The sequence below is a fragment of the Brassica napus genome, unplaced genomic scaffold (genome assembly GCF_020379485.1).
Source record: "Brassica napus cultivar Da-Ae unplaced genomic scaffold, Da-Ae ScsIHWf_361;HRSCAF=568, whole genome shotgun sequence".
NCBI lineage: Eukaryota > Viridiplantae > Streptophyta > Magnoliopsida > Brassicales > Brassicaceae > Brassica > Brassica napus.
In genome coordinates this window covers 19,579-44,981 of record NW_026016442.1, presented here as the reverse complement: position 1 = coordinate 44,981, position 25,403 = coordinate 19,579, and the positions used below count along the sequence as shown (strand labels likewise).

The 25,403-nt window shown below is 36.7% G+C and overlaps 2 protein-coding genes across 3 annotated transcripts; both read right to left on the bottom strand.

Moving 5' to 3' along the window:
* Nucleotides 1-3,168: 3,168 nt before the first annotated feature.
* Nucleotides 3,169-7,503, bottom strand: LOC106451746 (CSC1-like protein At1g32090). 2 transcript variants are annotated; one of them, XM_048774499.1, is made up of 11 exons: nucleotides 7,070-7,502; nucleotides 6,264-6,416; nucleotides 6,039-6,174; nucleotides 5,865-5,966; nucleotides 5,660-5,782; nucleotides 5,490-5,570; nucleotides 5,071-5,411; nucleotides 4,749-4,994; nucleotides 4,337-4,661; nucleotides 3,867-4,100; nucleotides 3,169-3,770 (listed from the first exon to the last, which is right to left on the bottom strand). In XM_048774499.1, exons 1-11 carry the CDS (start codon nucleotides 7,384-7,386, stop codon nucleotides 3,411-3,413), a joined length of 2,418 nt encoding a protein of 805 aa, XP_048630456.1. In that variant the 5' UTR covers nucleotides 7,387-7,502; the 3' UTR covers nucleotides 3,169-3,410. The 2 variants fall into 2 exon arrangements, with proteins under 2 accessions (XP_048630456.1, XP_048630455.1); XM_048774498.1 differs by having other exon boundaries at nucleotides 5,865-6,174; nucleotides 7,070-7,503.
* Nucleotides 7,504-18,030: 10,527 nt separating this feature from the next.
* LOC125603615 lies at nucleotides 18,031-19,535 on the bottom strand. Its single transcript, XM_048774497.1, has 2 exons — nucleotides 19,076-19,535; nucleotides 18,031-18,978 (listed from the first exon to the last, which is right to left on the bottom strand). The coding sequence occupies exons 1-2, from the start codon at nucleotides 19,502-19,504 to the stop codon at nucleotides 18,886-18,888; spliced, it is 522 nt and encodes a 173-aa protein (XP_048630454.1). The 5' UTR covers nucleotides 19,505-19,535; the 3' UTR covers nucleotides 18,031-18,885.
* Between the last annotated feature and the right edge of the window lie 5,868 nt (nucleotides 19,536-25,403).

Sequence of the window (25,403 nt, the reverse complement as noted above, 5' to 3'; positions counted from 1 at the left end):
TATTAAGCTTAAATTTCTTTCACATAATATATATATGTGTCATAAAAATTACCATCAAATCAGTTTTACTTATTTATTATTTTGTTTTTAATGAAAATACACTTTTTAAATAATTTAATTTAAAATAAAATTATATATTAATTTTGTTGTATTCTAACAATTTGATTGATTTAATTAATTTGCTTTGGTGGATAACTTAAAAAGTTTTCATATGAATCGGGGAATGCAAGCTTATGTTGTTATATTATATTTATTTATGTATATGAATCTATATATAATGCTAGTGTAATAAAGAAAGAACATTATTTTTTTGTAACTTCAAAAAGATACATTATTACAATTTGAAATTAATCAAAATTGAATAAAATAGTAACTAAATAAATCTAATTGTTTTTTATCTTGTTTAGTTGGATTCTCATGAAAAGAAATCGATAGGTTAAACAAATGTTTCAAAATTTGTTGTGTTATTGTTTTGTCTATAAATTACAAAATTTATTGAATTGATATATTTAATTATTGCACCCTTAAATAATATTTTATTAAGACATTAGAAAACTATGTTTTGAGTTTTTTTGTCAAAATTGTACAAAAATCTATGCTTTTTCATATTTGTCACGAAAATTTATATGTTAAACTTACTTTTACAAAATTCTTAACTTTGTAACGAAAACAAAAATCTATGCTTTTTCATATTTGTCAATGTTCTCACACTTTCAAAGAATATATTAGCTTAGTCACTTACTTATTTTTTTTTACAAAACAAAGTATCAGAGTCTTGAAAGTTGAATCCATATTATTGTAAGTGTACATAACAGTTTGTGATTACATATTTAGTGATTCTTGTATATGTGTCCAAGAAAGTTTCAATGGTTTAGTGGTATCTGCCCTATATTTATGTCATACTAACCCGGGTTCGATCCTTTCATTTGCATTATCTTTTTATTTTTTACGAAAAAATAAATGAGATGACTTGACAATTTCGAATTTTCTGATTGGACGATTTTTTGTGCCTACGTGGACACTCTAAAAGGGGCTTATATCCCCTTTTAGTATAGTATAGATTAAAAAGGGAAAAAATAATTAACACGGTTAATGGGTATGACTTCCCTTTACCCTAATTTTTTTACCCCCTCTTCTCCGCCGAAGCTTTATTTCACGCCATCCATGGTGATTTAGTGTTCTTGGAGAAAATCATTGTTTCGTCGGACCTTTCGTCTCTAACTTCGTTTTTGTCATCCTCCCCTTCGTTCTCACACACGGAACAACGAAATCGAAGTGTTCTTCCGCAAACAGTTTCGTCGGACGGTTTGGTTCATTACGAAATTGAAGTGTTCTTTCTTCAATTTCATCTGAATCTCATGTTTCTTCACACTAGGTATGTGATTTCTTGTATTGATTCTCTTAACCCTAGATTTTGGTAAAAATGATTTGTCATCTTTCTTAAACTAAATTAGTTTTAGGTTGATTAATCATCTTATACATGAACAGAAACTGAATATGGTTATTTCTGCTGTCAAAAGAGAGAAGGACTTTTTATCTAAAAGTAGAGAAGTCTCGTGCCATGACCGAGATTGATGAACGAATGAAGAAGGTGCTCACTTTTTCTAACATTCTAAGTTACAGCTTTGTGTTCCTTTTTTAAACTCGTAATCCATGCTAGTGCTAGCATGCTGACTCTTTGAAGGTACTGTATTGATTTTCTCTCTACTCTAACTTGATGTTTGGTTATGTGTTATTCTCTGTTTTTGATGTTTGGCAGAAGTGAAAGATTCAAGAAGAATCAGGCAGCAAAGCTGAACCAGCACAAGTCTTCCCACCTAGGTGGTTCGTCAGTTCAGACAGAAGATAGCAATAAAAAATGAGGTGTCTCAGAGAAAACCTGGCCTCTCCACAGATGTTCTAGCATCGGTTAGTATTTTGTTTATATCTTATTTCTTGAAAGGATAATGATGCATTTCTTTTGTATTTATGGTTTTGTTTTTCCTGATTCAGGTTTTCGGCGGTTCTTAGAAGATTAAGAAGAGGCATGTGAAGCTATTGCAGGTTGATCAAAGGCTTTAAGTTTTTGAAGAGGCATGTGAAGATATTGCACATCGAACGTTCCAAACCACGAAACAGACATGGCTAAATTTTAATATATTGCACACTTGGCCCCTGAGATTAATTCCTTTCTTATTATTTCCCCATAACCTTTATTTTGAAAATTATTCCTCGATTTCGCCCCAAAACTTTTGGTTCAGAAAATATCTTTAATGTTCGCCCCATAACTTTTAAATTTTACGGAAATATCTTTATGATTTCGCCTTAAACTTTAAACGTTCACTTTTGATTCTATTATACGAAAATACAATATATACAAAACTCAGAAATTTATCGTGGAGCAATCCAAGATTAGATTTAAATTTTTTATTATACTTGCTAGTAGTAAGTTAGTATACATATCAAAGTAGTGTGAATCATATGTGGTCTAGTGGTTTCTGTGTATAATTTTCTCTTGAATAACTCGGGTTCGAGTGGAGGAAAGAACAATTTTGATGATTTTTATGACTTAGGAAAGAATATACACTTCGAGAATTAGATTAGATTTTGTGTAGAATTAGGAAACATCTTTAACCAAATATGAAAGTTTCCATATTTTATGGATTTGCCTAGAATATATATCATAGCTTACGCAGAACACAATAGAGTAGATGAGAAACATATTATTCCTTAAGCGCCACATAAGGTAAAAAGCAGAACATGTTATGGCACAAAATATGGATAAGGTATATCACTGCGTTGTGGCTATATGTCGTTATCAAGTTGTTGGTATACTGAAGACATCTTTCTTAATTATAACGTTTCAAAAAATAGCTGCGTTATGATATATAAGAAAGTATAGTTTACGTTGTATACCCAAGATATATCTATGTATAAAACTTAGTATCCGATTTCTAGACTAAGTAGATGACCATAATGAGTATTCTAAATGTATCTAGAAGATAAAATAAAATATGATTCCACTTAAAAAAAAAACTTTTAAACATATATATTGTCATACTTATGTTTCCAATAGTTTTCATATTTTTTAATAATTTTTAAATTCAATTTATTATTTTTCTAATAAAATAAAGATAAAATATGTCCAGAATTGCCCAAAATATCAGAAGTCCTAGTGTGACAAATAAAAGTTTAAAGTGTCTTATTTTTCCAATTTTCCTAATAAATATTCATAGTTTTCATCACATGCACTATCAACCAAGTTTTACAATTACCAAAAAAAAAACTGAAAGAAGATGCGAATAAATCAATCTTGGAACAACACTAATACCACCAATCTCCTAGCACCACCAATAAAACCTAAACCATTTAATTAAATTTTAAACGACTACTTATACAAGTACGCCTCATATAAGACACCCTTTTGTTTGTCAGTTGTTGTAACGGTATCCACCATGCTCCTCATACCGATGAGTTTCGTAATGGTACTCATACTGAGACGATGACTGCTCATAAGCGGAAGCGTAATGCGAAGAAGGGGACGTGGGATTGTAGACTTCATGTTGCTGGTAATGAGAAGGAGTACCGAGCTCGGTCACAGGACTAGACGACTGTGTTTCATGTTTGTCCACTCTAACCTCCGTTGTCTCTTTTTGGTGCCTCTCATCTTCTTCATCTAATTCTTCGTCGAATGAAAGGAAGATCGGGTGTAAGTACGCGTCCGCAAGATCAGCTTTCATGTTCAACTCCGGTTCTGTCTCCTTCTCCAGCTTGTCTTTTGCCATTGCATCCTGCAGTAAGACCAATGATAAACACATGTTTGAGTAAGAAACCTCGAAACTTTTCTTTTGGACTATGATGTGTCCTTGAGAAGATTGGTGGTTTACCTCGAGTGGGTACTTTCCGAAGGCGGGTTCGAAGCGGTGTTTGCAGTACTTGTGGAAAGAAAGAGTGAGAATGGGTAAGATGATAAGCAAAGGCGTTGAGTTTGCTGCCTTTTTAGAAGTCAAAAGTCCCATAAGCAGAAGCTGAGATATCAACAAGCTAGCTATTATCCTCCCATGAACGTGCGGCCAGAACGCTCCACAGCTCTCATATTGTTGGTTGTACACATTGATTATCTGCATTGCAAAACCAAGAAAACTTAAATATCAACAAAGATGGATAAATTGTTTGAAATACTATAAGTTAAGCTACCCACTTTTCAAAAATACCCTAACATTATATAAATGATAATAAATTATTTTTACACATTTAGTGGTAGTTTAGTCTTTTTTTCATCACAAATATAAGGTATGAAAATGGTTTGAGTAAATTTGAAAAACAGTATTAGATGCCACTGAGTTGTAAAGCGAACCTGATGGCGATAGACCAAGTAAGCAAAAGCGAAGAAGACACAAATGAAGGGAAGGAGAATGGGAGTGACAACGGCGTAGACAATCCCCAAGAGGAAGTAGAGCTGGAGAGATGGGAGAGTCTCCTTGAAATCGACAAAACCAGGGTCCATTGCTCTCTCTCTATCTCGGTCCGTCTTCACAATAAACATGTTCTTCAAGTGGAAGATCACGAGTGGCTTTAACCGGAGTATCTCACCCGCGATACCAGCCCACCCGTCAACCATTATGTACGTTATAAAGAAGGTAGCCTTCATCGGTATAGAGACCCCAATGGTTCGAGGAATCCTGTACAACACAATGAAGAAATAAACAAAAGCATTTTTAAAGGTATGATTCTTTTGGAGAGTTTATAAGAGGTTAAAGGTTGCTTACTGAGTTGGTGACTGGTGAAGGAAAGAGTCAAGCTGCTCAAACGCTGTTCCGGCGATGATACTTCCCAAGAACACATTTACTAACATGAAGTAATAGTACTTCGCTGCTGCTCTACGCTCAAGTGTAGATAAAGCAATGTAGCCCTCAATCTTCGACATAATCAGCAGTACTGTCGGGAGGATCCACAAGAAAATCTTCAGAGCAAGACCAGGTAGGAAACCTTGTAAGAATGACTTTACAAAGTCCCTGCAATAACAAGAAGATGGGAGTCATTCAACTCTATCAAGTTTGTGTAAATTGGCATGTGATTGCTTTGACTTACAGTCTAGTGACAGGTCTGAGGAAAGGCGCAACTCTATCAAGACCTTGTAAATTGGCAAGAGATTGCACGAAAGCGATGGGGATCATGTAGAAGAAGACCAATGCAAAGACTGACACACCGATTATGAGCTTTCTGATGGTCAATGAGATAAAAGGTATAGAAAGGTTTTGCCAATAGATATCACGAGGCTCTGGAGCGCTGCTCGTTAGCCACAACGTTGGATTCTTGCTCTGCTGCGTCTGTGCGCAAACGGCAGCTCCCCACCGTGAATCAAACGACACGAATGCGACAGGAAGCATCAGTTTTGAGTCTTTTAGAACTTTTTGGCGCTCCAAAGCCATCTGTTATCAACATCATCAGACACGTGTTTAAAATGAGGTTAAAGTGTTTGTGTTAGCTGCACCAGAGGAGTAGCTTACAGTGTGGTCAAAGTCCTTGATCTGTTGTTGGTAGTACTCGATGGAGTCAACTTTTTTACCCCATAGACCAAGAAACCCTGTCTGGAGAAGACAACAACCTTATCAACATCATTACATCTAAAAAAAGGACTAAAGAAATGGCGTGGAGAGAGAGAGAGAGAGAGACTAACTCTGCAAGTAGGCTTCTTCTTATGAGGATTGCGTTGATGCTTGAGCACATAATAGTCATACCAGTCTTGCAGCCTCTCTCTTTGCTTCACCAGCTTCGCGTACTTGTTCGCGTTATAAACTGCCTGAAACAACAAGATCCCATCCCTCAATCGAACTGATTATAACAAAGATAAGCAATTTTATAAGGACAAAACATATATTTACCTGATGACAGAGGTAATGCTCGGGGTGATTCGTCTTAAAGAACTGATCCACAGTGTCCGGAACTGAGTGTCCAGGCATGTCAGGGACGTTTCTGACAACAACCTGCAAAAACAAAAACTCCAAATGTATTAAGAAAACACTCATCAGTGTTAAAACTCTGAAGCTTTCACTTACAGTGAACTGCTCAGGACGCCTACGCTGAGAAGCTAGATACTGGAGACGCATTAGTGCAACAGTGTTGTACTCTCTGTAGAGCATGAAACATGCCCATAGCGTGAAAAGGTACTCTACTCCAATGTGGAAGAAGAACCTAAACACAGACACACACACACATAAAGATGTTAATAATGATTACTAAAGCTTCATTTTTTTTTTTAATACAGAACTAAGCTCTCTCACTTGGAGGATTCAGGCTGGACATTAGAAATGGAGAGCTTATCAATGTCGCTGACAACGAGTTCCTTCTTCAAGAAGAAGAGTGTACCGCTTGATACATTCACTGGAACAAGAACTGCGAGTGCTAGTATCATGGCTGGTACAAAGATCTTCAAGCTGCCAAACACCAACATGAAAAGAAAAAAAAACATCTTTAGAAGGAAAAAAACTAACTAATGCAGATTCTCTCATAATTAATCTCAATAACTTTCCCGGAAAAATGAATATCTAAAAAGTGACTTTCTCAGGAAACAAACAGTGACAACAAACGAAACTTCCATTATTGCTTTGTCTTTGTGGAATACAGAGCGGACAAATCCGAAACTTAGCTGTGTTTTGTAATAACATGTTCTGTAAGAATAAAGTACAAATATTTTCTGACGAATTAAAGATTATTTTTAACCGTAAAATTCGGGATTATGTCACTTTGTGAAACTCGTTCTTGGAGATTACAAAATCACGGAAAACAAACAAGAACACAATAAATACCAAAATTTTCTCAGAAAGTTACAATTTTTCTCGAGAATTCAACAGTATCTATCTTTTTAGCGATTAGACTCATGAATATCATAAGGAGCCTAAATACCCAGAAAAGTTTATTTGTGGAAACAAAAAAGAATAAACCTTTACAACTGAAAAGTTTCGATTTTTTTCCTTTCATTTTCTCGAGAAGTTGACATCTCTCTCAAGATTGAGAATTTTGCATTTAAAAAAAGAAAGAAAAAAAGTCAATAGCGAGAAGAAGAGGAGGAAGAAGAAGAAGAAGTTACCCGAGAGTGTAAATCCTGAGGAAAACAGCAGAATCGAAACCAGCGTGACGAATGATCTCGGATTCACTCATTTTCATGGCTTGAGGCATCCAATTGAGGAAAGTGAAGTATGTTTTGAAGTTGAGGTTGACGAACTTTCCGACGAGGTTTCCGTCGGAGCGGCGGGGACTGTGTCTGTCTCCGGAGAGATACCATTTGGGGAAGTAGACTCTGTCGTTGATGGGTTGGATTCTTAGGACAGCGAATGCTATCAGAAACAAGAAGGCACCGAAGAGGTTTATCAGAGCTGAGACTCCTATGTCTTCTAGAGTCGCCATTGATGAAAGCAAGCACCACACAGAGAGAAAGAAGAGATGGAGAAAAAGGTTGGCTTTTAAGGAGAGAGTGGCGTGAAGGAGAAAGAAAGAGAATAGATAATATCGAAGTCTAGGAGTTTCTTACTCCACTTTCCAGTTTTTTTTTTTAATATGGTATGTAAATATTGTTATTTTATCCTTTCATAAATGATAAATCCATAAAAGGCCATATAATATACTAGTTTTGGGAAATATATTATCACCCATAGTCGAATATCACACGAAATTACCCAGTCAAATATCACACAAACCAAAACCTTCGCTAAAAAGCAGTGTTTTTAAAATCGGACTGATCCGATAGTGGACCGGGTTCAACAATAAACTGGGTATATAACCGAATTGGATCTAATAATTGGTTCAATTATGAACCGATTCCGTAGCCAGATTAGATCTTAAAGTTATTAAACTACTAAAACTATCAAAAATCAACAAATCATTCATATGAACATAAAAAAAGTTTATATTTTTAATGTTTTATGTTTAAAAGTTATTTATATTTTAATTATGTATCATATTTATTAACATTACTTTTAAATTTATATACTAAAAGTATATTAAACCAGATTCTTAAACCAGGTATGACCCGGTCAAACCATATTGAAAAGTGACCCAAAAAATTTCCGGTTCAGCTTCCAGTCCAGTTTTTGAAACACTGCTAAAAAGAGTGGAAATTTGAATTTTACAGAATATAAAAAATCCTTATTTTTGTTTAGAATTTACATTATAATATATATTTATGAACAATTCTCTCAATAGCCATTTTTAAGTTTTTATCACAAAAATAGCCTTCAAAAAAAGAAAATGACCAAAATAACTTCTTTTTATTTTGAAAATTTTAATTTTTTTTTTTTAAAAAAAATTGAAATCATATCCTCAAAACTCCACCCCTGACTTCAACTAGACGAGATCAAAAGTAAACCCAACTCACTTCAACTAGACGATCAATATCACACAAAGAGATCACCATGAAAAACTCTCATCCCCACGGTTAGGATAAGATCTAAGATTTGGAAATTCGACTGTAGAGAAGAAATGAGAACAAAACATGAAGCTCTAAACCGGTTGAAACCTAAAAAGAGATGATTCAAAGCAATTAAACCCGACTTCGGCTCTGAGAGAACAACCGGAGTCTGAGAACAAGCTTCAACAATAGAGGATTGATGAGAGAAGACATAGAATTTTTAAAGACAATGGGGTCGATCTAGCGCAGTGCCAAGGTACTTCTTCAGTTAGAAGAACTCGTTCTTATTAATAAATAAAATACAAAAATTGGGGTACAATAAAAAAAAAATTGGGTGATATAGTTTGTAATAATTGCCTCTCTCTTCTTGTATCATCTGCAGCTTATAATTTTTAATTTTTATAATGTGGTAGTAAGCGTCCAATTTATGATCATTAATGATAATTTTTTTTTTGCAACAAAAAGGTTATTCTATTACTTAAATTTGAGGTGGTCTAAATAACCAGAACGGAATAGAACAATCAATGAAACTAAACTCTCTATGAAAAGATTGAGCATACCTAGCTAAAGAATCAACAATTCGATTTGGTGCTCTTGGGATGTGAGATATCCTGAAATCTGGGAAACATATCTGAAGAGTCTGTATCACCTCCAATTATATTGTAAAGCTTGGCCAAGCTTAAGATTTATTTATCATTGCATTTAGATTCTTGCAATCAGTCTCAAAGCTATGGAATGACGAATATTGAATCATGTTCTCCATAGCTCATCTCAGTGCTTCTGATTTTGTATGAAAAGCAGCCTTTCGCCGACATAAGATCCGCGTTCCCATGAATTGAGTCTTGCCCAAACTATCCATCCAAATCCATCCGCATCCACTCAACTAAGATGTAGAGGTCCATGAACTATCTACCATACATATATTATCTAAGCTTACAATTTATGGCTCCTCAATATAATGCCTCATGTGATGATAAGGGTAATGATTCATTTGCATTGAACCATGCTTGACATTTGCTTTCCGCATAACTGATAAGTTCCAAAAGACCCTTATCTATCCTCTTTTTTTTTTAATGATAACAAAAACTGCATTATGCTAAAAGACAAACAATTAACTTGGGGGGGGGGGGGGGGGGGGGGGGGATTGATTTACGTAGTGTTCATAAATTATAAAAGCTGATAGATTTTAAAAATTATGTGGATCATGTAAATATATATATATATTTATTTATTAGACTTTTTATAGATTTTTACAGATTTTTAATTGTATTATCTTATTTTTTATCCTTGTTTTAAAGTAAATATATAATTTATGATTCTAAATACTTTCTTCCAGTATAACATGTTTTTTAGTCTTTTTGTAAAAAACATATTTATCTGTTAAAAGAAAACAAGAATGATACATATATAATTATGTTTATATGATAAGATGAACACTACATATTAACAAATTTAACTATATTATCTTTGCCTAGAAATTTTCATGGTATTTTGTTTTTATTTAAGGGGAATTGGAGTCCTTATACATAAGAATAGGAAAAATTAACTTCATACCCATAACATCACTTTGGCTACGATATGTTATATATTGTTGTGTAAAGTGCCAAAAATATCCTTTTCTGCGCGCGTAGACATCAATGAGTGTCATTATCTTGCAAGTTGAAAAATTGTTTCTACTTTACAAACTCTTGCATACAGCGAAGAAGGGAGATTTGAAGAGGGTGCGTGGTTTCGGTCGTGCGGCATAAGTAGGATATTGAGAGTTAGGGTTTCAGTGGTTTTTTTCAATTTTACGGCGGCACAATTGAGTTTCCAAACCCAACAAATCAAGGTAAGTTTGATTTGATTTCATAGCATTTGGGTATATAGTCTAAGTTTCAAACTGATCTCGTCTTGTATCTGTGGGTGATTATACATGTCAGGTGTCTGGTTTGTTGGATTGGAGATAGTGAAAACTGACGATGGATTGAATTGGGGAAGATGAACAGTAATGTTGTGCAATGTACTCTATTCTATTTTATAATTACAGTATAGTATGTTACAATTCTTCTCCTCCTCTTCGGCAAAGTGTATCTCATTCGCCTTATGATTCTTCTCCTTCACTACTCCATCAGCTTTGTTGTCTTATCCTTCACTATTGTCGCTAATATATAGCTTTCACCTAATTTATACATTGAGTGGTAATGTGTATTTGCGTTTTGAAATTTCATGCTTTATAAATGGTATTATTTTTCTATTGTGTTGAATGAATGTTCTAAGTTAATGGAGATTCACATACATGTTTGTATTGACAGTTTATATAGCTTTCATACAATATTTGAATAAACATTACATTATAGTATACTAATCTATTCATCAAAATAGTATAGTTTCTTCTTATGTCGCTTTCACTCTTACACTCCCTCCTACTCTTTCTCTCCTCCCCTCCCTTCCCCGATCTCTCTCTGTCTTTCTCTCTATTCGTCCTTCCTTTCCTCCATACTTCTATCTTTCCTCCTTCCTCCTTCCTCCTCCTCCTCCCCTCCTGTTCCTCACCTATCCATTTTCCTCCTTTTCCCAATCATCAATATAGTAACTATCATCAATTGCCATACTATTCTAAATGAAATATAGTATATTTTAGACCTTCAAGGTTAGAGTTTAGGTAGCTCCGTTATGGGCGATGGTTTGGTTTTACAATTTGGGTTTAGGGTTTGGGTTAAGGGTTTACAGTTTGAGTTTAGAGTTTAGAGTTTGGGTTTAGGGGATTTAGGATTTAGGGTTTGGGTTTAGGGTTTACGGTTTGGGTTTAGACCTTCAAGGTTAGGGTTTAGGTTAGGGTTTAGAATTTGGGTTTAGGGGGTTTAGGGTTTAAGGTTTAGGTAGCTCCGTTTGAGTCTATGGTTTGGGTTAAGAATTTGTGTTTAGGGTTTGGGTTTATGGTTTACAGTTTTTGTTTAGGGTTTAGGTAGCTCCGTTATGGTTTACGGTTTGAGTTAAGAAGTTGGGTTTAGGGTTTGGGTTTAAGGTATACGGTTTGGGTTTAGGGTTTAAGGGTTGTCTTTTGAGACTATATTACATTTTATATAGTATAGTAAAGCATGTGCGTTGGAGTCATTTGCACGTATACGCGCTTCGGAGATTATTACGGGCAATTTTAGGTGAACTTGTCACATCGATGGGCTTTTGCTGTAGAATTGCTATATTCTTCATTTTAGTGCTCCTTATGAATATTCAGCAAATTGTCATTGTATTTAATCGTTAAAACACCTTTAAAATATAATGTTATAATAAAATATAAAATATGATTAATTATATCTTTGCTAACAATAGTTACTCTGTTTTTTTTTAATTTTTTATTACATAGTATTGAAAATCTCATATATATATATATATATATATATATATATGAAATTTTGAAAGTAGTTGTGCGTTTATAAATAAAATGTAGAGAATTCATTTCCCACTAACAATGGAGTTAGTTAAAAATATAGAATCAACTATAACTACACTTTTGTTTTGAATAACAAAAGATTGAAATGAATGATGTATAAAAACAAAAACATTTAGATGAATTTTAAAATCCTCAAACCAATAATAATGTACTATGCTAATTTTTTTTAAAGAATTCGTCTATTAATAACAATGGAATCTCAAATTTTTTATTTTATAAACATTCTTATGCCAACAGCACCCCCTAAGTTTGGACTTCTTAAAATGATTAAGGAGAAGCTGTCAAAAAAAAAAAAAAAAAAGATTAAGGAGAAATCTGTTATATTTTACATTCAATCTACTTTAAATGCAACGCTGTTTACAAATCTTGTATTTTTTTTTGAAATAAATACTATTGAAGATGGGTGTCGCATCCCGCTAATGTTCGGCCCAGTTCTAAAAAGAGAGGATTGAATTTGAAGAGAGCAAGAATAACGGAAACCTAATTCGTTAATAGACAAAAGAGGACGATGAAATTGACATGACGACTTCACATCCATGCTCGAAAAAGAGTGTGTTGACTCACTCAACGAGTACGGATGATACAGTTTGACCTGCGTTTGATGCATGGTGACAAAGCAAGCTGCATCCGCATCACAAAGAATTTGTGACCTCACCTGATAGAGAATCAAATATGTGACTTCATCAATAAGGACAACGAGCTGTCTTCCTTGTCCCATCCGAATTATCCCGCAACTATAAAAGTAGAGCTCTATTGACTGAGCAAATGAATGATTTTTTTGGGAAGATAACTTATCGACCTCGACTCTTATTGTATAGCGAGCTCGATTCTAACATTTAACTCACTTCACATTTGTAATCTCTTTTGATATCAATTTACTTCTAATATAAACGATATTTACAACTTATTTTGTCCCTAAATTATTCATTAATCATCACCCCCTAACTCACTATTCAAAAAATACGTTCGAACTTCTAGTCTAAATTTTGGTTTAAAATACATAATTCAACATCTAACTAGACTTATTTGTTTAGAGTCAGTTTATAGTATGGTAAAAAAAAATTAAGGTTACTAATCTGCTTTTGCCAACCTTCACCTTGACGATCTTTTTTTCAATCTTAGTGAGACGGCACAGGTTGACCTTATTATATATATGCGTTTGGAACCTTTCGTCACTAAACAATATTTTCTAGGTGATTTTGTATGGAATTTTTTCTTTGTAGAATTCTTGTTTGGTGACAATTTCCGTGCTATTCAAACGTTAAATATTATATTCCAACACTAATATTTTCATGCATGGTTATTGGTTTCTGTCTTTCTGCTAGGTGTTACAACATGTAGCATAAAGAGGACAGAGCGATTCATGCCGCCAGGATCTGAACAATTCATCCAGGGAAATTTTTAAAAAAATACTATTACATACATTTATAAATTTAAATTTTTATCAGGGGCATTTTCAAAATTTGGTACAAAATTACAATAATTTTTTTTATAGTGGGCACCTGTCCCATCCACCCACAAAGGTAGCTTCGCCCCCGGCCATTATTGTGCCATCTTCAGAACTCTATATAGGGAGCAACACTATGGATGAATTGTGATTGTTCTTAGTTTGAAGGTGTTAAACTACTTGTATAGTTTTATAAGATGTCAAATGAAACGTGCGTTTTATCATCATATATATGAGGTCATATCCTATATATACGGAGGAAAAGAGTCTGAGATGTCCCATTGAATCATAAGAAATGCAATTAGCTGGCTTAATGATGTTATTTTTTTGGACAACGCTTAATGATGTTAATATTCTTATAATACAGATGTGTTTTAGTTTTCTAGGTTGTCACGGAATGGAAGTATGGAGTGGTTGCATATAGTGGTTAACAAGGAAAATGACATCTTAGGTTTCTTGGTTTTATACATCACTATGTTAAAAATACAAAAAAAAAAAAACATAAACCTGAAAGAAATCATATGGATTTGCAAATACTAATCAAAAATCTATTTGTTAAATTTAAAATTATAAATCAACTAAAATGTATAAATGAATAACTCTTTGTAAGTTGACAAAAAAGAATATCTTTGTATTAATACATATGCGATCAATAGTATACGACTAGAATATTATTTAAAAGTCTGATTAGTAATCCCCAAAACGATAGAATGGTACCATTTTATACTTTTTAGCAGTCGTCCAGTTTTGTGAAATTGTAGTTTTTGTTCAGTTATTATCTCATTCGGCCGTCTTAGCAATAAAAGAAAGGGAGAAAATGATGTTAGTACCTTTTCTTCAGAAAAAAATGATGTTACTCTATGGTTTGACATTTGTTTCTTAAAGATAAATTAATAGTTATATTATTCTATATTGTATTATTTGTAGTGTTCTTTATTACATACAATATTGAAGTTTGCTTAAGGTTTCGGGATTAGTAACATGTCTTGATGCGGTCATCCACGTTTATCCTTGCGTTTGGTAATAAAGAACTTAATTTGATTATCCCTAAAAACTTATAAGGTTTTTTAAATACACTTTAATAATTATTTAACTAATAAATTTTAACTTAATTTTTGAGCTACAATGGTAGTTTCTTAATTTGGGTTTCTTAAAAAAAATAAACTTTTCTTAACAAACCTTGAGAAGGATTTGTCCAGTGCCTAACACAAAGCCTGCATCAGTGTTTCCAATCCCTTAGCAAACTGATGAAATGCTCCAGCAGTACATGCGTGTGAGTCTGTTCTTAACCAAACCTATCGTAAGGAAAAAAATATTAATCGTAACAACAACAACATATAGAACCGAACCAAACCAAACAAAGCCAATCATATCCAGCGAGAGAGATTGTTACCTCTCCTGGCCTGCAATGACCTTCTTGTGCAAACGCAACATGGCAAACACCTTTGTAGTCATGATTAGCCTAAAGATGAGAAATGAAACTTTATTCACATGCAAGCAAGATAGGGATTCACAGTTTTCACTCCATGGAAATTTTCAAAACCACCATACCTTGATAACAACGATGTTCTGTTCCACCGATACATGGCGATACGGGAACGTTTCTCATGCTCCGCCGCAACTGTCTCGCTCCGAAGACAGATGAAGCATGGCAACGAACCTCTTTATTTAGCTCAACCTGTACAGTCAAGGGCAAGATATGTCGCTTTGTGATTGACTCTGGGTGCTCGGCAAACGTGGTTTCTGAAAAAGCCGTTCGTAAGCTCGCCCTTAAACCCGAACCACACCCACACCCACACCCATACCGCCTCCTATGGATGCAAACGGGGGCTGAGGTTTTCGTTTCCAAACGAACTCTGCTGTCTCTCTCCATTGGTTCATTCTACAAGGATGATTTATATTGTGATATCGCTCCTATGGACGTATCTCATATTATCCTCGGTCGCCCTTGGCAATTTGATCGCGAAGTGATCCACAACGGCAAGACAAATACCAATTCTTTTATGTTCGAAGGCCGCAAGATCACACTACTTCCATCGCCAGACACTGATCATACGAGCAACTAACCCGCGACACCAACAACAATTTCAAAACAGAATTTGTTAATCATATCGAAGTCCCAGTTCGAACAGGAGCTTCAAGACACCCGACCACTATTTGCTTTGGTCGCGGCTAACCCAACGCCGTCCCACCCAACCCCTTGCCCACCGGCATTTTCACCAATCCTACAAGAGTTCGAGGATCTCTTTCCGGATGAATTGCCAGCAGTTTTACCCCCATTGAGGGACATACAACATCATATTGACCTCGTACCAAACGCCGTCCTACCGAATCGAGCACATTATCGTATGAGTCCGGAGGAGCACGAAGAACTTCGACGACAAGTTGAAGACTTACTGATCAAGGGTTATGTTCGTGAGAGCTTAAGCCCGTACGCGGTTCCAGCGTTGCTTATTCCAAAGAAGGACCGGTCGTGGCGCATGTGTGTTGATAGCCGAGCTATCAATAAATAACTACACGGTACAGTTTCCCATACCTCAGTTGGATGATCTCCTTGATCAAGTAGGGAAAGCGGCTATTTTTACCAAATTAGACCTTAAAAGTGGTTATCATCAGATTCGAATTCGACCAGGAGACGAATGGAAGACAACTTTCAAAACTCGCGAAGGACTTTTCGAGTGGCTAGTAATGCCGTTTGGATTTTCTAATGCTCCAAGTACTTTCATGCGAGTAATGAATCAAGCTCTACGGCCATTCATTGGACGTTTTGTCGTGGTGTATTTTGATGATATCCTCATCTTCAGCAACACACTCAACGATCACCTTTCTCACCTACGTGACGTGCTACTTGCCTTGCGTAAAGAAAACTTATATATCGCAAAGCAAAAGTGCGAGTTTGGTGCTTCTGAAGTATTGTTTCTTGGTTACGTCGTTTCCGCGGCAGGATTGAGAGTCGATCCCCAGAAAGTCGAGGCTGTAGTCTCATGGCCAACGCCAATAACTATCACAGAGGTCAGAAGCTTTCATGGCCTCGCTTCATTCTATAGGCGTTTTGTTCATAACTTCAGTGCTCTCATGGATCCTATTACCGATTGCATGAAGCAAACGTCGTTTGCTTGGACCTCGGAAGCAGATGCAGCATTCGCAGTAATCAAAGACAAACTCACGACTGCTCCCATATTGGTACTGCCTGATTTCGATTCTCCTTTTGAGTTGCATTGTGATGCTTCGAAGCTAGGTATCGGCGCGGTTTTGAGTCAACATGGGCGGCCAGTCGCGTACTATAGTGATAATTTGGCCGGTGCTCGGGCTCGTTACAGCACCTATTAGGCCTGGGCGTTCGGTCCACCGTTCGGTTTCGGTTCGGTTGAATCGGTTTTTCGGACTTTCGGTTCATAGTGTACAAGTACCATTCGGTTTTTTCTATAATTCGGTATGGTTTCGGTTCGGAATCAACCGGTTTCGGATCGGTTCGGATGAAGCAGGCAAAAATCCGCTACAAACCGATAACACTTTGGATCTGGTGCGGTTTCGGTTTGTAACAACCAAATTCAATCATAAATAACCAAACAAACCGAAATACACCAAACTAAACCGAACATCCGAAAATTTCATTGAAACAAAACGAGTTCAAACACACCAAAACCCAACTGAAAATTTTTAGACACAACAAAACAAGACAATTTGTGTCTAAACTTAAAACCAACATTCAAGCCGAAAGAAAGTGATCAAATTGCAAAAAAAAAAGCATAAACCTCAAACCGAAACAAAGAAACAAAGTGTTCACATAGCCATGATCTTCTTAAGCAGCAACAAAGCCTTAGTCTTCTTCTGGAACTATTGTGTCTCCACACTCTGCAAACACAAAGTTCAAAACCGATTACTAATTTAAAACTGAACATTCATATGATAGAAAAGAAGATTGAAAGTATATGATATTATTACCTCTTTCAAGCATGTCCACTTCTTCAAGATCAGCTAGTATCTGAGCATTTGAAAGCACTCTTGACTCCATCTTTATGTCTTGCTTCAACCACTGCTCTGTGCACATTAAAACCTCCACCATGTAATGGGTGAGAGAGCTCCGGTGTGGTTCGAGAAGCCGACCAGATGTACTAAAGGCACTCTCTGAAGCAACTGACGAGACTTGTAAAGCCAAGACATCCCGAGCAACCGAAGACAAGATAGGATACTTAGCTGAGTTCTTTTTCCACCATGAGAGCACATCATACTCCATTCCAATCATCAGGTCAGGATGTTCCACAGACTCTTTGAGGTATGTTTCCAGCTCATCCTTCTTTCTCTAACCCCTATTTCGTTGAGTTTCTGCTTGTACCTGACGTCCATTCGTTTATAACCCACACAGTCGTCCACAAGATCCATCCTTTCAATACATTGGTCTCTAGACTTACTTGAGTTGTTAGACTGGGAAGATTGGTCACTTGGATTAAGCGCGGCTCCAGCGGCTCCATGTCTTGAACTGTACTCTCTGAACAAACTCCTCAAGACACAAATCAAGGAGTCATACATCTCCTTATACTCAGTAGTCTCTAGCCCATATAACTCTTCAAAACACATCTTGGCAAGCTCCAACTTGTTGCTGGGGTCGAAAACAGTGGCCACAATTAACATCATGTTAATATTTTTCATACCATCCCAATACTTCTCAAACTTCTTGAGCATATCTGACGCCTTTAGACCTCATCTCAGAATCAGGGCTGCTGGAGAGTTCTAATAGATTAGTCGCAATGGTTACAATCTCACCATAGCACTTATGTGAATTGAGTGAAGTTGAAGCCGAGACCACCAGTGTCGAGTTGTAGAAGATGATAAGAAATTGACATAACTTCTCAACAGCACTCCAATCCCTTTGCTGAGGAGGCCCGACCCTTGATGCTCCATTTTCAAACTCAGAGAAGTGATCATTGTAGAGCCTGTCTTCTGCTTCCATCTTATCGAAAGCCACCTTGAACTTTTGAGCTGTTGTCAACATTAGATAAGTTGAATTCCACCTTGTCTTCACATCCAACGGAAGACTTCCCCTTGTAATCTTACCGGAGTCAACTTTTAGCTCAAAAGATCTCAACTTGTTAGTATGTGATCTAAGATAAGAGACAGCATTACGGATAGCAACTACACTCTGATCTATTTCAGCCATTCCATCTCTAACTATCAAGTTAATGATATGGGCACTGCATCTCATGTGTAAAAACTCTCCATCTAACACAAAAGCCTGATCAGAACCTAAAGCAAAACTACTCTGAAACTTCCTCAACGCTGAACTATTGGCAGTCGCATTATCAACAGTTATACAGAAAACATTTATGATTCCCCAGTCAGACAAGCACTCGAGTAGAACATTTGATATAGTCTGACCTTTGTGATCTGTGATGTGTTTGAACCCAATGATCAGCTTCTTCAACCGCCAAGAAGCATCAACATAGTGCACTGTGATGACCATGTAACTCGCACCTATATACAATAACCAGTAAGAACTCCATGATGTATAAACGAATCAAAAATGTGTATAAAGAATCAGAAAATGTGTAACAGATTACCTGTAGTTGGGGAGACCCAAATATCTGTTGTCAAAGATACTCGTTGATTGTTAGACAAGAACTATTTCTTGAGTGCTTCTTTCCTTTCCACATACATCTTGATAATGTCTTTAGTTCCAGTTCTTCTTGAATGAGGAGTGTATCCAAAGTTAACCTACAAACATAGAAGAGATAAGATATTAGTTACAATTTAACATGAACAAAAAATATAATTGACGGGCAAAGAACATGAGAAAAAAAAACACAAGTACCTTGTTACAGAAATGTCTCCAAGCTACACTTTCAACAAATGACAACGGCAATTGTCCTAAGACAATCATCTGATTTGTGGCTTCTCTCAACTGAGCTTCAGTCAACTTTGCTTTCTTAAGTTTCCCTGCATCGTCAATGGTTGGCTGCTTATCTTCTTGTCCATCCGACCAAGCAAGATGACTCTTGCATTTCTCAAGATGGCTCTTAAGATTTGAGGTCCCTGAGCTTGTGAGACAGGAAAATGTGTTCTGGCAGTAGTTGCATACACACTTGTTTCGATCTTCCTTCGTTCTTGTGTAGTGTTCCCACACTTTGGACCTTGTTGGGAGAATGCGCTTCACATTGTTTGTCGCTCCACTCGCTCTCTCGGTTTCTTTTCTCTTGCCGGTAATACTATCCGGTGTTTGAATGTTGCCTGCATCATCCATGTTGTCGGTTTCTCGGTTAAAAGATGATGTAGAATCCATCTGCAAAACGAAAGTAAGCAAAATATCAAAATCAATTAGAGTAGACACAAACACAAAAATCAATTAAGTAGACATGAAAAACCAAACACAAATTCATATGTTCCATAACGATTACGAACCATAATTATAATCGATTTGACTTAATTCACTAAGGAATCGAAAAAAGAGACAGACAATAATCAAAGAGAGACAATACCTGTGACTGGATTCTGGAATGCTTGGATGAAGAAGAAGAAGATGGAGAAGCTAACTGATTTATAGAGGCCAGTTTGAGCTTTTGAGTGATGATAATTAATTATCGAGAGATTTTTTTTTTGGGAATTAGGGTTCGTCGGCTCACGCGTACAAGAAACGAAGAGACTGTTTTCTTTCGCGTGTATAAGTGTAAATGAATGTATGTATACATGATACAGTTTTATAAATGCTCGGTATTGTTCGGTTACTTGTTTTGATTTCAGTTTTCAACCGAACCAGACCATAACCGAAATTCGTGGGCTACAAAATCCATTCGGTTTTTTGCTAAGGCCCGTTACCGGTCCAATACCGAGACTTCGGTTCGGGTTCCACTTTGGGCTTCGGTTACAGTATAAAACGCCCACGCCTAGCACCTATGATATAGAGTTCTATGCAATCGTCCAAGCCATCAAGCATTAATGTCACTACCTTACTCACAAGGAGTTCGTCTTGTTTACCGATCATGTGGCACTAAAGTACTTGGGCACTCAGGATAAAATCTCTTCTCGACATGCTTCCTGGACAGCTTATTTACAACAGTTCACTTTTGTTATCAAGCACCAGTCCGGAAAACTTAATAAAGTGGCAGACACGTTAAGTAGCCAGCATTCCTTGGTCGCCACGCTCAGCGTCTCCGTCCACGCAGACTTGTACGCGACTGATTCATACTTTGCGGCTGTCTGGCAAGATCTTGCGCTTAGTAAACGGTCTGATTTCTCTTTAGTGGATGGTTTCCTCTTTAAGGACAATTGCCTTTGTGTCCCGGAGTGCAGTCTGCGATTGCAACTGGTCAAAGAGTTACATGGCGAAGGGCACATTGGGCGGGATCGAACTTTGAAACTTGTTACAGATTCGTACTTTTGGCCAACTTTGCGGCGAGATGTCGAACGATTTGTGACTCGTTGTGCTACTTGTCAGCGTGGGAAAGGTCATGCGACCAACGCGGGTCTCTATCTTCCACTTCCAATACCGACGCAACCGTGGAGTGATATAAGCATGGACTTTGTCCTTGGGCTTCCTCGTACGCAACGCGGCAAAGATTCTATTTTTGTTGTGGTTGATCACTTTTCAAAGATGGCTCACTTTTTGCCGTGTAAGAAGACCACGGATTCGGTGCAAGTGGCGTCCCTTTTCTTTCGCGAGATCTATCGGCTACATGGCCTTCCGGTGTCTATCATCTCAGACAGAGATTCACGTTTCATTAGCCACTTTTGGCGTTCTCTGTGGAAACTTTTTAAAACAAGTTTAGACATAAGTTCTGCTTTTCATCCCCAATCCGATGGACAAACAGAGGTTGTTAATCGTAGTCTGGGCAATATGTTACGTTGCTTGGTGGGTGATAACTTACGGTCATGGGATTCGGTGTTATGTCAGGCTGAATTTGCTCATAACCATGCTCACAATCGCAGCCTTGGGTATAGACCTTTCAAAGTTGTGTATGGTGTGACTCCGCGCGGTCCGTTAGGTTTAACAACGGTGCCACAGCCAGGCGAGTTTCATGGGAGAGCGCAGGAACTGGTCGATGAACTGACGAGTATTCACGCTCGTGCTAGCGATAATCTGGCCGGTACTACTCTTAAGTATAAGCGAGCTGCTGATAAACGCCGTCGCGAGCTACATTTTGAAGTAGGCGACTTTGTCTGGGCCATTCTCACGAAGGAACGGTTTCCGGTCGGGGCATACAACAAGTTGAAGCATAGGAAGATTGGACCAGTGGAGATTGTTGAGAAGATAAATGCTAATGCCTATCGTCTTCTTCTTCCGCCTCATGTGCACACGGCTGATGTGTTTAACGTCAAACACCTGTTCAAGTTTGAGCCGGCTGAGGATGAGCTTACGGGGGGAGGCCTGATGTAGCGTACATCCTACTCCTACTCTGTTTTGGTTTTATTTCCTTGTTTCCTTTTATGTTTTAGATAAAGATCAATTGATCTAATCTCTTTAAGTTTAGGAATTTGATTTACTTATATATAGTATCTTCTCGGCTTTGTGAGAGATACAACTTTTGTATTATTGATTAATATACTTAGAGCTTTGGTGTTAACAAACTCTTGAAACCTTATCTCCGGGTATTCTATAAGAATTCAACGGCTTTAAGAAGGCTTAGATAACAGGCATTCTCAGAATTCAACGTTACCTTCGCGTTATCGGTTACTATCGTTACTTCCGCTACACTAAACTGCTACGTACTACCACAAGAAACAGAGCAAAAAAAAAGAGATCACTGGATGCATTACCTTAGCCTTGTCACCGAACACTCTCTTGAAGATACCAAAAGCACCAGGGCCACAGACATCATGAGTCATAAGAACATCAACGTAGAGTCATAAAGCATGAACATAAATAGCATCAATCAAACACATAAGCAAAGGAGAGAAGGCGAGACTCACATTCTGGACCGATGCAAGTGCATTTGTCACGGTAAGCATCGTATACGTGTCGGAAAATTCAACGTTGCCCACATCGTATAGGCTCGATGTATCAGTTAGAGCCTCTGATGCTCCCATCCTCTTATGTAGCTGGTTCTGCTACTAACTTCAAAGATTTTATCTTTATTGCCCCTACTCAAGATTAAAATACTCTTAATCAAAAACGATACACTAGAGTGAAATCAAGACTCAAAACAAAAGGACAAAGACGTCTCCTTTATGTTTCTACCCGTATGTAGTAAACAGAGAAAGAATAAAAATTTTCAACTTCCTATATCAACGCATGAGAAACACTCAATTGATTTCACTAATAACACAAACTGGAGAAAAACGAAATAGAGAAACACTCAATTGATTTTACTAGTAACGAGTTTGCTAAATCTTCGAAAGAGAAACATTAAATTTCCATTACTTTATAGCTTTTCACACACAAATCAAATAATTGAAATTAGCTGATTGATTCACCTTAGAAAATGAAATAGAGCTTGGTGCCGAGCGCAAAGAGAGGGAGGGCCACATGCATCATGTGCGACGAGAAATAACGAAAGATAGGTTCAGACCGATCCTGAGGTGGTGGATGCGCTCTGCGGAGGATCCATGACGGAGACGATCTTTTGAGATATCGATTTCTTCTGGTGGAAGATGATGATACTAACCTTACTGGGGGATTCACAGACGAAAGAAGAGGAAGAGATTACAGAGAACGAAGTGAGAAAAGAAAAGAAAAAAAATTGAAAATAGAAAAAAAATATTTTCTCTCTTTTGCTGACATGTGGGTGGAAAACCTTCTTAATAATCGGTCACCAAACTCCTTATCTAAGGATCGATAACTTCTCTTTTTTTTTGATTTATTTAAATCACTTATTAAACTTAAGAACCCCATTTAGGATCAGGGATAATCATGGTCTTAGATCCACTTTTTGACTGAAGGCATTCATATTAAAATTGCAGAAAGGAAAATAAAAGTTTTACAAGCATACTGCTATAGTCAGACATAATGCACATTATGAAACTCATACATAGTTGAAACCCAAAATTTAGATCAGAAGGTAGAATTGGGCCAAGCCCATTTACGAAAAATGAAGGGTCAGTGATTACGGTTCTAGCTTTCATCGCTTCGTTGCAAACCATTTCTGCATGAGGGAGGAGGAGAGCAAAGGTGAAGAGGATCTTAAGCTGAGTATTTTGTCCCTTATGAGCCGATCCAAGGCAATTTGCAGCGTATCTGATGACTGGAATCGCTGAATATGAAGTCGCTGGTTGCGTTCTCGCCACAGCATATAGATCACGGCTTGCCAGCATAATAGGGTGAGGCGTCTGGTATGTTTGTTCCATGTAAGACCCATCAGTTGATTAAGAGTTGTCTGCCAGGATTGTGAGGGGATGAATGAACATCTTTGAGCCATCTCCGACCAGATTCTCCATGAGTAAGGGCATTGGAAGAACAAGTGATCTCTAGATTCAGGCTACAAGTTACACAGCAAGCAGTTACCGTCAACAGGCAGACCCCAAGTAAGGAGGCGATCACGAGTTGGGCATCTATTCAATACAAATAACCAAACCAGAAAGCTGTGTTTAGGGATACCTCCTTTTGTGCAGACAATGGCTGCCCAAGGTTCTTTTGCTTCTACTCCTTTTAGCTCCCAATAAACATCTGTAGTTTTGTAACTGGTAGTAAGGGCGCCTGCAACAATCCAATCATAACCGTCCTCCAATCCTTCTTGCAGGGACATAGTTGTTAGGGCTGTTTGAACTTGTAACATAGCCTCCGAGCGAGCTCTAGGAAGAGCCCAGTTGCCCGATCGATTGAGATCCGACAGAGTAGCATCAATAGGAATACCCTGCCTCGAGGCTGATGTGCTGTAAAAGTAGTCTTGCAGTGATCCAAAGGGGGACCAGTCTTCTTTCCAGAAGCGACAATTTTCTCCATCACCTACACGCAATTTGATCCAGGTATACACTTCCCCATGCATCTTGATTAGTTTATTAGCTAGCCAAGAGTTAGTAGCACTTGTTTTCACAGTCCAGTAGTTAGATAACGAACATTGTAGAGCATCTCTAACCCATACCTATTTTTTCCTCTATAATTCTCACAAAAATAGATTAACTCTATTATAGAGTAAACCATTGGAGCAAAACTTACTCTATAATAGAGTTACTCTATTTTTGTGGGAATTATAGAGGAAAAAATAGGTATGGGTTGGAGATGGTCTAATGCCTTACAAGGACTTACCAAAAACATTAAACAAGATTTCTCCTATCATCCTTGTAGAGTGCATTATGTTCATGTAGGGATAGCATAGTCAAAAAAAAGATGCACAGTAAATTTCAGTACAAATTTGTATATCGTTAATTATGCATAAAGTTTTGAGAATTTGTACTCCCTACACACCAAATCTACCCTATTTACACTTCATACCATATTTTCCACCAATTTTCTTCCCCCCATCATTACCATTTTCTCCCCATTCTATGGTATCCCACTAACTTTAGTATATTGAGCTAATTTGCTCAAGTTTTTGGTATGAGTCTTAATTTCTCTTGATTTAATCTTAGCAAAGCAGAACTCAAACACCTTGTAAAAAACATTTTTTTTTGTTTTCGAATTAATTTAACATTAAATTCAAAAATTCAAAAAAAAAAATATAATTATGTATACAGATGAATAAATTTATGGTTTTAAGTGTTTTCTCAATTATTGGTAAAATTACTATTTCGCCTTCAACTTTTCACATGCAATACTAAACCTAATCCACTTCTTTCATGTTTGCATAGTCTTGTGATTTTTAAATAAGGCTTAAATACAAAAAAAAAAAACAATCCAAAGAACTCTTTAATTGCAAAAATTCTTAATTTCAGAAAAAGTGATGAAAGTTTTGTGTCATATAGTGTTCAATGTCTATGCTTCTGTTACTTATGCATAAAGCTTCATTCATTTTATTTTATTGGGTCAATTAAGATTTTGAATATTTCTTATGATTTCCTTTTCAACCCTAGATAATATGGATTGATACAAATTAATTTGTCCATGTTTTTGTAGATATTTTACCCAAATTTGATAGAACTTAATCAGTGGTTGACGAATCCATAAGTCAAGTAGATAGCCTAATTCTTTGGTTCTTGTGTTGTATTTTCTCAAAAAATGTTTGAATTTTAGAAGTTGAGTTTTTGTTGTTTTCATCGTAAAAAAAAATTGA

Bases quoted from the DNA above. Each gene is read 5' to 3' on its own strand.
- LOC106451746 (XM_048774498.1), bottom strand. From the start codon at position 7,386: ATGGCGACTCTAGAAGACATAGGAGTCTCAGCTCTGATAAACCTCTTC. The intron at 5,571-5,659 runs GTTAGTCTCTCT...TGTCTTCTCCAG, and splicing joins AGAAGAAGCCTACTTGCAGA to ACAGGGTTTCTTGGTCTATG. The intron at 4,101-4,336 runs GTTCGCTTTACA...TTTGCAATGCAG, and splicing joins ACTTGGTCTATCGCCATCAG to ATAATCAATGTGTACAACCA.
- LOC125603615 (XM_048774497.1), bottom strand. From the start codon at position 19,504: ATGGATGATGCAGGCAACATTCAAACACCGGATAGTATTACCGGCAAG. The intron at 18,979-19,075 runs GTACTTGTGTTT...CTATGTTTGTAG, and splicing joins GGAGACATTTCTGTAACAAG to GTTAACTTTGGATACACTCC.